General features: G+C 36.6%; 1 protein-coding gene across 1 annotated transcript; it reads right to left on the bottom strand.

Annotated features, from left to right (window-relative positions):
• Positions 1-662: 662 nt before the first annotated feature.
• LOC101261705 (DExH-box ATP-dependent RNA helicase DExH5, mitochondrial) lies at positions 663-16,593 on the bottom strand. Its single transcript, XM_004237151.5, has 19 exons — positions 16,061-16,593; positions 13,508-13,662; positions 13,346-13,433; positions 12,871-13,101; positions 10,864-10,959; positions 9,721-9,909; positions 9,466-9,625; positions 9,261-9,391; positions 7,081-7,248; positions 6,733-7,005; positions 6,188-6,382; positions 3,535-3,738; positions 3,336-3,405; positions 3,106-3,254; positions 2,679-2,984; positions 2,350-2,409; positions 2,113-2,265; positions 1,870-1,980; positions 663-1,716 (listed from the first exon to the last, which is right to left on the bottom strand). Exons 1-19 carry the CDS (start codon positions 16,415-16,417, stop codon positions 1,261-1,263), a joined length of 3,552 nt encoding a protein of 1,183 aa, XP_004237199.2. The 5' UTR covers positions 16,418-16,593; the 3' UTR covers positions 663-1,260.
• Positions 16,594-16,966: the final 373 nt, after the last annotated feature.

The following is a 16,966-nucleotide window of genomic DNA, read 5'->3' as shown; positions in this document are numbered from 1 at the left end:
CTCGGATTCTTTCCTACCATATGTATACGAGTTTCCAATCCCTTCACAGATACATCGTTCCCTATGTATCTAAGTTTCCTATCCCCTCACAGATACATCGTCCCCTATGTATCCGGATTTCTTATTTGCTCTCTAATTCATTCCTCCCCTATGTATCCAGATCTCCAGTGATATATTCAAAATTCATAAATTTTAAGAGATTTTACTCATTTGAAAAAGGATAGGGAAATAATGTAATTAACTTTTAACATTGTGAAATTTAAATAAATTATAATTTTTTTTATGCAAAAAAAAAATAAAATACTATAGTACTACCCCAAGTACAATAGTACAATTTTCAAAATAATTTTGCCTTTCCCTTGATTTAAGCACATACTCTTTAAGCCTATCGACAGTGCCGGAATAAGAGAATAGACCGGATGTTCTCGACCCAACTTGAAATTGCACGCACATACATTAGAATAGTTCTAAAAATGTACAAGATTCACAGACATGACAAGAGGGAGTTACTCGAATGCTAACATTCCTCACTTCCAACCTAAGATTATAGGTTCGAGTCACCAAGAGAGCAAAAAGGTGAAAGCTCGGATTGAGAAAAAAAAAAGATCCACAGCTATTGCAGTCAAGTAATAGTAATAATAAGAGTAGTCACATACTCCATATTTCTTAAGGCTCTTGACTTGACTCTGCCTGTATTTATCATTGAGCAATCAAATAGCCCCGAGATGTAACCACACGGGCAACGAACCCTCCAAGTAGAAGCATAGAAAAAGAAAATTCTAAGAACAGCCATTAATAGCAAGATAGAGTGATTTTCTTAACCACTATTATTAATAATATATACAAAGGATAAAGATGAACTTAACCAATTAAGTGCAACAATACCAGAGCATTTGATCTGCTTCGCAAAATATGAAGCATTTCCTCATCGCGAAGATATTGTAATTTCAGGTGCATTGGCTTGACGAGCAGACTGAACAGCTGCATATGCGAAAACTGGGACAAGTCAAAAGAAGCCAAGCCCATCCAAACCTTATCCCCCGCACCCCACCCCACCCCACCCCCACTCGGATTTAGCTTTACTGAGCACACTGCGTTTGTGAGACTCCAGAATCAGCCGTTTATGGGTTTCAGGATATCATATTCACATATATTGTAAAACTGCCAACACAGATGATGCTCATTTGAACCCATCCAGAACAAAACTAAGGACATGACGCTGTCCCAGTCATCGCGGATTCCAATTTTGTGATGTCCACTCTATGCCTTTTTGCTCTTTTTCAGAAACTGAGACATCTGCTCAATGTAATCAGGACCTGCACGGTGCCCTTCCAACAACCACTCCAGAGCCTCAGCTGCTGCATCTTTTTCAGCTTGCTTCTTGTTGTTGCAAGGTCTTCCCATTATCTGCATTCCGTTGAACTCCACAGTTGCTCGAAACTGATTGTTATTGAGTTGCAAAGACTTGTAGGTTGGTGTTGCATATCCTGCTCGATTCAGCAATGTCTGTAGCTGAGACTTAGCGTTGTCACCTCCTGGACCACTTTCTATCCTTGACGTTGGAGCTGGTGTTGGTGCTCCAGCACATGGCTTAGAAGGAAGTAAAATCTGATGACTAAAAACGAATCTGCCACCGCATTGATCCTCTGAGATAAGCAACCGTATTGCTGACAGAAGTTCATGATAACTATGTACATCCATCCTAGGATTCAGAAGCTGTACCATGTAGATTGTCAACTTTAGTGAAATATTATTTCAAAAAATTGTTAACAAAATCTTTGCTTCACAAAACAGAATAGCATACCATCTGTTGTGAACCAATCCTTTAGCAGAATTGATAATAAAGTGAGGTAGCAAACAATCACTTACTTTAGTGTGAATTAACTCATCAAGCTCTCTTCTTAGACTTCTGTACATTTCTGCTATAGTAGGGTTCATAAAGAACTCTAAGTATCCACCCAACATTTTCAAGTGACCGTCCTGTAAAATGACGTAAATGATTTCAATCAACTGAGAGAATATGTAAGCAGGTTAATTACACTTGGCATTAACCTGTAAACAAATTTCTCCTACGGGATCTAGGATCAGCAGAAGGCAAGATGGGGAGCTCACCACTTCCCCTTTTGAGATGGTTCCTCCAAATAGAAGCAGCACTGAGTCGGAGATAGCTGTTGAATCCCGTAGAAAGACAGAGTTTACTTTGATCTTTTCATTGAACACCAGCCAAGGATATGGTATCCTGGAGTCCCGGGCATTAACGGAGTTCTTTGCATAACACCAGAAAGAGAGTAAGATCAATGGGACTTCTATCAAAGAAAAAACAAAATACTACTCAGGTAGCATACTCACCGAGTGTAATAACACCTGACCATCTTCCATTGTTTTCAATGAAAATGACTTTTCATTATGCTGCAAAAGCGATAATATTAGTAACATTGGAAACAAGGATACTTAAACGCTCACTAAAGATTTTATTTTTTACGGTTTCACTTAAGCTTAAAAACATCCATGAGGCCGCTTTAGTACTATGGAATTATACATTTATAATTATGGATAAAGCTCGTGTCCAGGTTGTTTCAAATGAATAAAAGGTACATATTAAATGGGATATATGATGAACACAAATATGATCTCTAAGATAAATATTGAAGAAAATAAAGAAAGACAGCAGGTTTTACCAGTACAGAACAGATTCCAGGATACAACCCATAACAGATAATCGCTCGAAGGAGATGCTCATCATAACTCCAAGAATTATACATGGTAATGTTGCTGTCAACAAGACCAGTGTCGTTCAACAAAGAGTAGAACTCCTTGCGAAGAGAATCAATAGCTTTCATAGACTGTGCAGACAGAAAATTCTTCCAGCAATACTCATACCCAGCTAGGTCTCTTTCAGCATCCCTCCAACCCTCATATGCTCGGACAAGAGCAAGATGGTCACTAAAATCGCGTGAAAAGTGAGCCTTGGCAGCATCTGCAAGCTGAAAACAAAAGCCAACATGTCTCAAAACCATAACTGTTCGCTCAAAGAATGTTATGCTTGATCCAACTAATGGAGATGAAGCAAATAATAACAACAGCAACACGGAAGGCTCAACTTACATCTTTCTTGTCAAGTGGTGTCAAGAAGGGATCTCGGACACTAAGACCAGCAACAATAGTTAATATCGGGTCCAAACAATTCAAAATTGCTCCAAGTATAAGCATTTTCCCGAGTTTAGGCTCCATTGGAAGCATTGTTAAGTAACGTCCTGTAACTCAAACACAACAAAGGCAGAGAAAAATCAGACTAAATGGTTAGACTTGAATACAGTTAAAATTCAGGTTCGTACCTAGAACAGTCAAATTTTCATTCTCATCTAAAGCCCCAATGATTTTCAGATACTCAACAGCATTCTGAACCTATCAGCACAAGAAAAAATTACTTCATTGAAGCAACAAGCAAAGGAGGAACTTGTACTACCGAATAAGAAAATTGCTAACATATCCATTACCACACAAGTTAGAACGATAAATCTGACAGAGCATTACCGCTAATAATTCGGGAGATTGCAAAGCCCTCTTGAGGAACTCAGAAATGCTACCAAGTTTTAAACTTTTAATTTGCAAACAAAGGGATTGCAAAGGAGTCCTCAGAATTTCTGGTAATTGATAATCTGCAAAAGCATCATATACACATCTGGGATAAAGATGATAGCATTCTCCTGGCTGAACACGTCCAGCTCGTCCCCTTCTCTATCAGTTTCACGAGTAAACAAACATCATACAGTTAAAAATTGTCGGTAGTAACCAAAAAAATATTAGCATGAAAAGGGAGAACTTCCTACTAAAAAAACAAAAAGTACCAACAAGGTGAAAACTTGTCATGTGCAACAAAAACTGGAGGGAAAACGAAGTGAAATAATTCCCCTTACTCATATTTTACATCTCATCATCGTACCAGTCAACCATTATTACCAAAGCCGGAGCGCTTTGAGCCTTGTTATCTATGTGTCAGTTGTGATGAGTATGTTTTCATAAGTTATAAGAACCTAATTTTCTAAGCAATTTCCTTTCTCTTTTGCGTTCAAAGTCAAACCCAAAATCTTTTGCAACCACAGGTCCAAGGACTTATCTTTGCTTAGACCAGGAACTCTTGGGTCTTGACATTAACCGGATTAGTAATAACAACTTGTTTCACATATGAAGATCAATGAAGGCAGTTTATAGAGTCCTTTGTAGAGCTAGCTTCAGACATCAACAATACTTACCTGTTTAGCAAAGAAATTTAACGAAGGCTACAATTACTTGCAATGACAAGGTACAACTATATTATTGTACATAATGTTGTTTTTTGATCTTTGGCAAAAAAAATCTGATGAGTTCAGTCTCTGACAAACTCTTTGTAGAGCTAGTTACTTGGCCAAATGTACCAATGACACCCTCTGTACCAAATTATGATAACCAACCACTTATAGCCCCCTTTTTTTTTTTTGATAAGATAATATCTACTTAGCCTTCTTTATCAAAAACATTAAAAGTCTACTTGACCTTACTGGATGTCCAGAAAAAATGACAACACTTTCTTGGCGAGTAACTTCTACTAAATATTTTATATCCAGAGTTCTTGTCCAAAAATAGTATTTAGCCAGACTTGCAATTGGCATGCACGAGCATAATGATGAGCAAGCACTCGAACATGAGAGCAAGCGATCACCCAACAAATGAAATGAAATCACTTCTTGTTTCTTTTTAAAATTAAAAAGCAACTCAATGGTGCTTACCCATCTGAATACTTACCAAACCCAAATTTTTCAGCCTTCCTACTGATAACCTTTTTTTCAACTACATCATCCAATTCGAAAGAGACATAAATTATAGGACAGCTGGAGCGCGTAACTTGGGGGCTTTGTTAGCCTATAAATCAAAACATTCTTCAGCTTCTACCTTATTTGCAGGAGCTGTATTTGGCAGGATTCAGTACCGAAATGATTACCAAGGAAAATGCATAGAACAAGTGCAGAGGTCTTCCTTGAATATTCACATTCAACAGATAAGAAAAAAATAGTCACTCAACTTCATGCAATTTTGTAGTCCGTTACAGATATTAACTGACATATGGATAATAATTTGGACCATAAAGAAGGAAAAGAATTACAAAGAAGGCTGCTCCAATTTGGCAGCTTGTGAGTAAATGTAAATAGTAAATTAGACAAGCAAAAGAAGAAGTATAACCTAAAAATCCAATCAAGAACTCCATGAATTAAGGTGCATAATACACCAAGGGAGAAAAAGCTTCACGAGAACCATTACTCGAAAACATTTTCTCCACCCTTATTTATGCTGGTGGTGTCGGGCCAGCTTGGGCGAACTTCGACTATTCCACCGGTTACCTGCTATCGCTCCCCAGCACAGGTACCTAGTGTTATTTTCCTCTACTGGATATGGACCTGAGATCCTATGGTTCTCGTTCTCCTCTCACTTCATTTACCACTAGGCCCCACCTCGGAGTGCAATACTTTTCTCTACCTTAAGATGAAGAAACATGCGTCTTTTATAAGCATCACATAACTCATTCTTAAAAGGGCTATTACCAAATATAAACTATGAAGATTTACTTATTAGACAAGCAGGAGTTCAAATAAAACTGAAAAATATTAACGCCTTGGGTAGAGGGGTCCAGCAAGGAGATCTCCATACAGTGATTGTGGCACAAGTAAAAAATTATCAGACCCTTGAATCGAAGAACTTCCAGAAATGAAACCTAAGGTTCTGGAAGTACTGGTCAAGTCTGAACTCCAAATTGAGATGTGCTTCGAAGCACAGCCTATTCATCAACGAAAAGGTTCAAGTGTGAGGGATTCAGAAATGTGATATTCATATGAATTCTATAGTTAGTATCTATACAACGCATCAGGTGATGCATTGTCACAATCACAAGTCAACAGATGATTGAATGAATTTGAAGGGTTACACGGTATCATTCTTTCTCAGCAAGTCAATTTCTCTATTCACGGCTATTAAGTCTTCTTTCTCAATCCCATGTGCACCCTTCCCCTTCCCTTTCCCCTCCCACACTGTTGCACTGAACCAGGGAAAAGACAATCATCACAAAAGTTCTAACCATCACATTACACAATTTATTATAAAGACATGTAAATGTATCTTCCAATCAGATTCAGAGAGGACCAGCAAAGTGTCTTACTTGTCGAGCTGAAACCTTTGAAATCCAAGAAGGAAGCAAACGAGGAGTATTATTAAGTGCATCATATGACGTCTCTTTTGCCTTGCCACAGTCAATAACAAACACTACATCATCAATCGTGATACTGGTCTCAGCAATATTTGTAGCCAACACAATCTTCCTCACTCCATCTTCAGGCTTGTCAAATATTAACCTCTACATATAAGCAAATTGACTAAATGAATAAGAAACACAAGAGCTTAGATAATAGACTGGACAACTAAGATCGTGAATTCCTTTTTTATTTCTACTAAGTAGAAATTGGTAAAATATAAAACCTGCTCAATCTAACAAGTCAAATGGTAAGAAAAACAGAAAGTGCAAGTCACCAGTGCAGAACACATATTCCGATGACCAAACATACAAGGAGAACAGAAAATATACTAGTAATGCTTATACTGAAATTTATGATTAGTAACAGATTATCCTTGAGTATAGCTCGTAACAAAAATATATTTACATGTAAGGCAAATGCAAGGTAAAAGCATGAATCCAGATTTCTTCACCTGCTCTGAACTAGCCATAGAACCATGGCATGCCAGCAATAAAACACGGCTTGTATTCCCCAAGATAGGATGAGACTGTAGCTTATCCTTCAGAGAACTTATGTCATCCCAACCAGTCATAAAAACTAAAACAGCACCGGGCCTTTCATTTTCACAAATATGGCATAGAATATATTCTATAAAATTGAAGCCTATACAATCAGGATTCCAACATGACAAGGACTCTTGTGTCTCAGGGCTAAATTCTTGGAAATCAGCAGATCTGAGGGTGTCCTGACGACAAATGAAATATTAGCAGAGGAGTTGTACCAAATGAAAATTGTGGAAGTTGCTTTTAAAAGTAGAAACCTCAACAGCAGAAGCAATCTGGCTCTTCCTTTTTCTTGGAGCTTGTTTGTTCATTTTCCACGTTCTCTCCTGCCCATAATCATCAATCTGATTGTCCGGCGTCAACCTGTACCCCGACATCTCCAGAATATTTTCCAGGAAATGAGTGTGAACTGGATATGTAAATCCCTAATAAAGACCATGCAAAAACTTTTCAAAAATAATATGGAAGCAATGTAAGTATGGATTAAATTGTATCCACGAAAAAAGGGGATAAATGTGGATTCACACAGGTATCAAGGTTAAACACCAATGCTCTACCCAATAAGAGAAGAAATGAACTATATCACGCATTCCACATACTCCATTAGGAAAATCCACATCCTGAATAGGAAAATTCCACTCCTATTCCTTTCAGCCACTTGGAACGTCTGTGATTTTCTCTACATTTAATAAGTTCCGTTAAATAAGATGCTGATCGAATCCCAATCTCAACTGCATTCTAGATTATTTCTTTTGGATAAAGTTCAAACTATATTGTTGTTCTTCTGTTCTGTTACTATGTGTCTTTTCTTGTACTTCCACTGTTCCTTTTTTTTTTGAACTGTAATTCTTCAGCCAAGGGTCTTTCTTTTTTGAACGAAATATTGTTTGGGTCATCAATCTAGTAGGAGTATGAAAAAATAAATCTCACAAAAGGGTATTCTTGGAATGTAATAGAAAGATTATCAATTAAATGAGTTTGGTAACAAAAATTTAAAACAGGGGAGGTCAATGTAATATTCAAAACCCCAAGGGAAGTGAGTGTTATAAGGTTAAACCAGGGGAAGTTCTCTGAAATTATCCCTAATTTTTTTTAATGTGTATATTGATATAATTTGCTTTTATTTTTTACTCATACATGCTTTATATTTTCTCTAAACGACTCTATGTTGGAACTTCTGTTATCAACTAAATGGGTTCATGGAACCTTGGTGGTATGCATCTGTAATATATGAAAACAAAATACATATAGGGGTTATTGACTATCCAGTGATACAATGAGATATGAAAACATACATGTTGGGAGGAACAAAATTTAGCTGTGTTTTTAATACTTCTGTTGAAATTTGAAAAACAAAAAATTGAACCATATCGAAACTATGTCATCAGATATGGTTGAGTAAATGGTTTGCTCCAGCTTAATGAAGTTTGAGTAGCTTTTGAAAGAGTTTTCTCATGTCTGATGCATTTTTTTTGTCGACACTCTTATTTTCTTTTTGCTAAAATAGATTGTCTCATGGAATTAACTAAAGAATATCGGTGTATAAATAAGTAACTATAACATGACAAATTCAAATATAAAATTCTGTCTTAAAATAGTCGGACTTTAGACGTTCTCTTTCATTCTGAAATCTAGTGTCAATCAAAGGCCAGAGCCAAACATCTCAGCCAATAATCAAATAATTTGTAGATTAGACTTCACTTAATTATCGGGGTAGAAGTTTGTATAAATGTATCACCATGCTATTAAGTATTTCTATTTAAGTTCTTTTTTTTCTTCTAATAGGTGGAATAGAATAACCTGATTGAAGCATAATGACCATACGTCCGTATAATACCACTTAAAGAGAGTGTGTTATTCAAATGTAATATCTAAACTGGGTTCATCCTTGTAGCTTTATATAAAATCAAATCAGTTTGAATTGATATAACATGTAAACAAAATAGCAAAAACGCGCAGAAGATATCAAATGACTAATTAGCTTATAGTCCTCTTGTTTATATTTTAGGTTTCAAACAAGTAGTGTTTAAATACAGATTAAAGTTTCCATATAGAGAAGTTCTAATAATTAACATATCATACACGTTTTTTTGATAAAAAGGAGAAACCAACAAACAAAATATATAAAATGAACTAGCAAATATCAGAGAAAAAGATTTCTACAAAGAGAAACACCTCAGTGTACTATTTGTCTGACAACATCAGAGAAACATTATTCAAATTTAATTTTTTATATTACAACTGCTTTAACGTTTTCTTCTTCTACTACAAAAAGAACATACATGAGAAATTTTCTGTGCAGTCAAATTATGTCTTATCAAATAAATTGGGATTCAGGAAGTACAGAACAAGAGGAAGAGGAATAGGAATAGGACCATTGCCATAAATTAATGTCGAACATCAATTGAAAACACAATTAGTCAACCAACATACTCACAGGAATGTGGACTAGTGGAGCCCCATTAAAGTATGAAGAGAAAAGCTCTGCGTCTAAGGTGGCACTCATCAAGATCAACCTTAATTCTGGCCGGCGTGGGAGTAAATCCTTCAGAACTATTAGCAGGAAGTCTGGTATAATACATACTCAATTGTTAGAAAGTAGATTCCATGAACTCGACATCTCTTTAAAGACAACGATATACCTTCGTTCATTCCACGTTCATGAATCTCGTCCACAATTACATGTGTGATTCCCTTCAGATTTCTATCAACCAGTAGCCTTCTTAACAAGATACCAGTTGTACAGAAGAGGAGGTGAGTGTCCCTTCCTTTAACACCTTCTAGTCTAACTTTATATCCAACCTGCAAAGACATCAAAGAATACAGAATACTTATTCCAAAATTAAGTCATGCGTGATGGAATGTATGCCATTTTATTTTCTAGTACAGAAACTCACTGTTTCACCCAACAACTCCCCTCTCTCCGCAGCAACTCTTTCAGATACTGCCATAACAGATATTCTTCTTGGCTGTGTACATATGATACTACACATGTCTCCACGAATATACTCAATTTCAGACTCTAAAATAAATTGCGGAATCTGTGTGGTCTTCCCACAGCCAGTTTCACCAGAGACAATAACCACCTGTTCACACGGATAAGCTTATCCTAATATCAGAATCATCATGAGAAGTTTTAAAAAGATCAAGCCTTTCCCAAGGCATTTAGCTACTGCATGTTTTCTTTTACCCGTTCCATTTTGAACTATACTAGTTCCCTAAATAAAATTAGAAAAACAAAAAACCACAAAGCTAAGAGTGGGCATCGACACTCTTCAAATCACAGAGACGTCATTTTGCAGACAAAACTAAAACCCAGTAATGGTTAGAAATTGGCGTACCAGAATACTAGATGAATTTAATAGAACGTCAAAGGGCTCAAGAACAGCAGTTTCAAAAAAACAAAAAAAACAAAAAAAAAAGGAGTCTCCAAGAACTGCAGTTTGCTATCATATTCAATCTGTATGCTTAAAATCTTTTCATTTGCACTTCTTCGCTTAAGACACACCCCTAAATCCCAAGCAAGAAGAAGAGATTTACAATGCTGTGACATATTTCAAAACAGACTCCTTTTATTTCGCCCCTCATCTGCTTTATGCTTCACCAACAAAAAGAATTTTGGTTCTTCCACCATATGTGAATGCTTTGCTAGATATCTCACATGGAAAGATTTGTAAAGGTTCATTTGGTGTCTGATAAGAAACTGGATAAGCAATCAACGATGACTGGGCGAATTTATCCAGTTCCTTATCAATGGATTCTAATCATGGAATGTCTTGCTTGCCCACCAACAACCCAAAATGAATGTTAATTGTTCAAAATATAAGAAAGGCTTTATTTTTCTTCTAGTGTTTGATGATAGTTTCACAACCACATATTTTATGATCTTACCCAAATGTATCATAAAAACAACAAATCAAAAGAAGCTCTCCCTTTCTTCTATTTCTCCTTTACCAGTGACATAAAATGCACATGGCACTGCTCTAAAACAGCAATGATGGACCAAGTGGCGAGGACAGATTTCTCCAGATCTGACATACCTGGTTCTGTGAAATGGCACTTAATATTGCGTCTTTTTCCTTATACGCAGGTAGACTACAACGAAATTCCAGCATCTTCCTACCCTCAGGTGATTCCTATAACAAACAATAATGATATTCCACGAATCAATCTTCCACAGGGAACCAAAATAATATATACTGATAAACTTTTACAACATTATATTAAACAAACAGAACAAACTTAAAAACCAAAAAAAGAACTATAGAAAGCTACAAACTGTGGAGAAAGTAGAAACAGCATAGAGCTAGAGTGCAGGAAAGATCTATGTGAAAGGATCAAAGGAACAAAGTCACAGCAGACTGTTTACTCACTCTAACACATACGTACTCCCTACAAACAGTTGATACTGGGTTTATACACTGATTTTCAGAAATTCGTTTCTGAAAAATTTTCAGGTAGTGGTTGCTAAAGTAATCAGACATACTGACATATTAGATTTGAAGATATTCTTTTCCTATAAATACAGGTAAAATAGGTTTGCCTAAAAAATCACTTAATACTAGAGAAATTGCACCTTTATTTATGCAATTCAGTAGAAGACATAGGGGGCTTTTTGCTTGATGTCATGAACAAGGACGTCTCTTGGATTTGTTCTTAGTTTCTCTATAAATACTAAGCTTTTATATGAACAAAAGCATTTCACGATGTGCAAACTCCAGCTAGCACAAACATTTATGTCATATTTCCACGAACCAAGCTTCAACAAATCGAATGAAATCTGTCGATAAAGAAGTGGACACTTTGCTGAGGAACGAAGTAGCTCGCCTAGAAGGAGAGGAACAAATCTTCGTGTCTTAACACCTCCTAATTTGAGAACCTAACCCAGAAGTTTATCACGTCTATCAACTAACTCCAGAGCCCTCAATGATTTTGAATAGGTCCGTGAATCAGATTCTTCAGAAGTCAATTATGATAGATATTATTCCTATCTAGACATCAAATTCACCAAAAATCAAAGATGACTAAAATTCTTCTTATCTAAATGCCAAATATTTCTAGTAAAACAAAAGAAACTGAAGTAGTCTAAAATTACGTAGTGTGACACCCGCAATGGTCAAGAAAAGAAAAGAGAAGCAGTGGAGAAAGAATGAGAGGATACCTACTTAGGAAAAGTAAGGGCATTTTGGAGAAAAAGGATGAAGGCAAAATCAAGGTCATGATGTATATCCTATAACTGTTACTATTTTCTCAACTAACTGGGAATGTTATGCATAATCCTTTGGGAATAAACACAAAAATTGTTTCCATATGCACAACAGTTGTAACTTTTCACTTGCGTATGTTGCGTCCTTATCTTATACATGCATACCACAGATAACTTTATTACAGTTGTTTCGGAAACCACAATTAAGTTCACAGATCTCCTATCTCTCACCATATGCAGGTTAGAGGAAAACAGCAAGTGAACAACATATATTTCCTTTCTCGAGAAGTTAGAGAAAAGACAATTACTGTATTATTTTCCAACAAAGATGTGCGGGAAAAAAAACAACTACTAGCTATTATGTCGTCGATATTTTAAGGGCTGCCCCAGCAACAGTAGATTCAATTGCACCTGCTTAAGGAAGCATTAGAAGATAAAACTTTTTACCCTGCAATAGATTGTGCGTATCACCTGGCCCCGCAACTACTGCTCCCAGTGTCTTACTGTGTTAATAAGAAAAATATTCTACATGGTGTATCTATAAACTTTTTGACAGATCAGCTAGTGTAATTTTATTCTCGTTTCCTCTAATCTCAACACCTATTTTCATTGCTTAGTCCAGACTCCAGACAAATTAAGAAGCATGTATCATTACAGCATTTAATTCTCACTCCATGATGAGGTTTCAGGCAGCAAAAAATTTTGATTATCATGTCTGACCTATAGAAAGTAAACCAAGAAAACTAAGCATCTTACTTGAAGTGAAGACAAGGTTGGAAGAGGGAGATAATTCTTAATTTTTACAGATGTCAGTGTGCTTTAAAATTTGAGGTGATTAAACCTGCCAAGTTTGCTGCTCTGTCTGCATTTGCATACTCCTTTCCCAATGGATTTTCTTCATGGAAGCCTTACTTTGAGGGAGTGCCTCTGACTGCTCAAATAGACCCTCATCAGTAGCTATACTGCCATTACTGCTTGATCGTGAAAGTACATCTGTGCTTCTTGGCTTACGAGACAAGTATTCTCCAAGAAAAACATCAACTCGTCTAGGTAAACCCGGAGGCAGGATCACCTGAAAATTGTTTAAAGGAAGGAGTCTTTATCATCATTAATGAGATAAAGGACAGGAAAGAGAGGTAGAAGAGGGAATACAGGAACCAGACATGAACTAAAACAAGAAAAGCCTGATCAAGTAGGAAGCACCAGGAATGTAAATCCAGACTAAGACAATCAAATAAAGAAAATAGAAGTGGAAATATTGGCGTTGAGTCAAAATTTAAATAACTGAATAAGAATCTAACAGATCAAGAACATACCTCTCTCTGAGGACGCTTATCATCCAAATCAAACCTGTAGTTAGGTAATGGAAGCTTGCTGACAACAATTACTTTTGAATATAGGTTGCTGCAAGGATGGTAGCATATTAAAGTTCTGTACCAAACAAGTGCAGAAACAAGACACTTCCTAATCAAAGATACCTATATAAACCCATTTTGCTTGCTAAAGCTGCTATTTGCTCATAATCACGCCTATCTTTTTTCTCCCTTGAAAGCACCTCTTGTATATCATTGTTTTGTAGCAGAGCAGTGAGCTTCCATTTCCATATTTCAGCGTTATCAGATGCGACAGCACCCTGGAATCCATTTAATGTTATAGGACAGTCAGGTGGCTTATATTTGTGATACATGCAGACGGGAAGAATTAGCTGTAAATGCATGCAAGCCATAACATGGATAAGATTGTATATGCAATTGAAAGTAGCTGGACGTGAGCAGTGATTTTCCACGACAAAGCAAACATTCACTGACACGTATAAAACCTCATCATCAGATCAATGTAGAAAGACTAAAAACCTATGATGCTCGGACTCTTCAAAAATGTCAAGGGGTGTTTGTCAGATTCGCCAAAAGTAGTGTATTTTTGGAGAATCCAACACGGGTGCGGCATCGAAAAGTGAAGATCTCATGCAACTTAGTAAAAAACCCATCCATGTCAGGAATGCTCCATACAAAAGATGTCAGCGACTTATGGGTTAAGGTTGATTCCTTCAGATTAATGGTCAAGTTCAAGTCTCCACCATGTGTGCCTATCATCCAAGTGTATGTTGATTCATTCACCATATATCCAGAAAGCATACAATATTAGGGCCACAAGAACACTCTTGTTCAGATGCAACTTACCGGAGAGGTGCAAACTAATGCCATATTTATGTTAATACAAGCTGTGGCATTTTTTTCAATTACTTTTTTAATAGCCATGGTGTCGGGACTAGGTTGTTTGCACCTCGACTAATTCTACGAGTATCTACTACCTCCCACTAGCACACTGGCACAGGTACTTGGTAACTTTATCCAACAAGGCTAGGACAAACCAAAAGAAATCACCTAGTGTTTTGCCTTTACTGGGATTTGAACCTTCTCATGGTTCTCAATACACTTCCTTGACCACTAGGTCACACCCTAGTGTAATTTTTTTGAAATTTTCAGTTAATTACTATGAACGTCACATATCTGGATAAGAATATAACTCCACCACTAAAACAATCTAATAACTCTAGAAAAAACACTAGTGCAACCTCTGATCAGCATATTACTTGACAATTAGGCAGGTTTCAGGACAAGTAACTTTAGAGCATATCACGAAGTCTAACAAAAATAAGCACTTAATCCATGTTCAATAACACTAGATAGGATAGAATAAAGATAGTATCTAATTACACATGAAGAATGGGATTATATTTTTCCTGAATATGGAAGAGTTACTATATAATCTATTTTTTATAGAGAACTTGAAAAAGAAATGAGAAGAGTTAAAAGGTCCAAGAAGAAAATAGATGAAGACCCATACTAGTGCAGAAAGGTCATTGAGCCAAAAAGAAAAGCACGGAAGAGAGTGAGGAAAGGGGATGGACTGAATTTAATTTGTCTATTTTGTTGATAATACTTACTATTAAATTCAAGTCAACTGATAACCACCGCATTGTACACCAATTATTTAATGAAACAGAGTTGTAGGTGCTGGCAATGGCAACTCTATTATACATTATATTAATTACAGTAATTTGGAAATCTTAATCAGACTTTCTTGTTATGCATATCTTGCTACATGCCTGAACATCAAAGGTCCAAGGGAAAAGAAAACAACCATGCCTAACTCAAGTTAATAAGCATGTGATGCTTTCCGATGCAATTCAGACCTTAAACACATATGATCCTTACTCGCATAGGGTCTCATCATTGATCTAAAACTCAATATTCGGACATGTGGATTTGGTTATCTAACTTATCAAAATACATGAGTCGTGTTAAAAACAAAGAACGAAGTCAAAGATTCAAGACAACACAAAGATGAGATGTCCACAGAATTGTAGACTTAAGTGTCAGTATATCACCCATAAACCAAAACAAATGACAATATTTCTCCTGTTCTTAGATTATGTAACTACTCAAGTAACCTTACATATACAATCATGACCCAAATGTAAGTTTCGAATCCACTTTAACATACCATTGAAGCTTCAAAACACTATTTTGAGTTAACTTGCTCAGAAATCAAGTTTTAATCAAAATTAGGCAATAATTGAGTTCTAAATGAAATTAGGCAATCACCTTTTTTCAGTAAAAACTAGGCCAACATTGAGATTTCCCCATTCAGTCATTTCCTAAGCCAACTTGGATCATTATACAAAAATCAAACATAGCCCAATTAAGGAAGAAAACTTATAAATAATCCTTAAAATTAATTGTATAAACAGCATTTAGACCCCAAGATTCTTCCCAACTAATTCGCACACGCAATTGCTCAAGCCACCTTGGTATATTAAGTATCAACATACCTCAATTCCAAACTAGTTGAGGCCAATAACATGAATCCTATCTATACATTCTGCTCTATTCAGGCCATCTAATTGAAATCCTTTATTCATTTAAACATTTAAGTTGGGTACCTATGTAATGCATGCCTAAAGGAGAACTAAGGATCCTGTCATTGATTAAACTTCAAAATACTACAGAGAGACGTGTCTCACCTACCTGATATGGCGTAAGCTCAATATCACCCCCTTCCTCAGAAACCTCATCAAATTGTGAACTTCTCTTATGTTGTAGTCGCACTGTTTGCTGCTGCGGCGGAAGGCAAGGATAGGACTTGAAAATGTTAGGATTACGTTTTTGATCAATTGCTGTAGGACGTAAGCTGCCAGGTTGTGGAGAAACAGCAGAGGGAACAGTGATTACTGAACGGAGGCGTTGATGTGGAGGGACGTAAACAGCACCGCATGATGACAGCGGCCGGTCCTTCATCGTTAACGACGGTGGTGAAATGCTGGAAGTTCTAAGGTTTCGGTAATGTGAACTGACTGTGAAAAATTGGAGAGGATATAGACTCATAAACTGTTCGAGTCCACTCCGGAGAACAGGTAACGGAGTTCCTTCTTACAGCGACGGAAAAGGTTACGTACCAGCGGTCAGCGGTTGGTCGGCAGTTGAAACCTTCACGGCGGTCGGCGGTCGGCGACGGCGGATGGAACTGAAGCTAGTTTTGAAGATGATTTGTAAATTCAGGGAGGAAACTTAATCACGTGATGTGCACGTAAGCAAATGTTGAAACGGTAGAGGCCCCACGTAGCCACTTTGGGAGGATGTGGAATATATGTCCTTCGGAAAAACTAGGGACACGTCGTACGATTTTATCTAAGGGCAAAAAATTAGAGTATATATATGCTCTTCACTCTAGCGCGAAAGACTAAATAGAGCTACGTGATGCAATTTTATCTGTCGATTCAATAAATTATAAATATCGAGTTCATGATCATAACACGTATATATTTGTTAATATAAAGAGAATATATGTGCTAGTTTTTCTACGACAGAAATATCAATATCCTAAGAGTGTGACAAAAGGTATCTCGATATCATTTATGATAGTTCGAGATATAT

The sequence above is a fragment of the Solanum lycopersicum genome, chromosome 4, assembly GCF_036512215.1.
Source record: "Solanum lycopersicum chromosome 4, SLM_r2.1".
NCBI classification, from domain to species: Eukaryota; Viridiplantae; Streptophyta; class Magnoliopsida; order Solanales; family Solanaceae; genus Solanum; species Solanum lycopersicum.
This window is presented reverse-complemented; position numbering and strand designations above follow the sequence as displayed.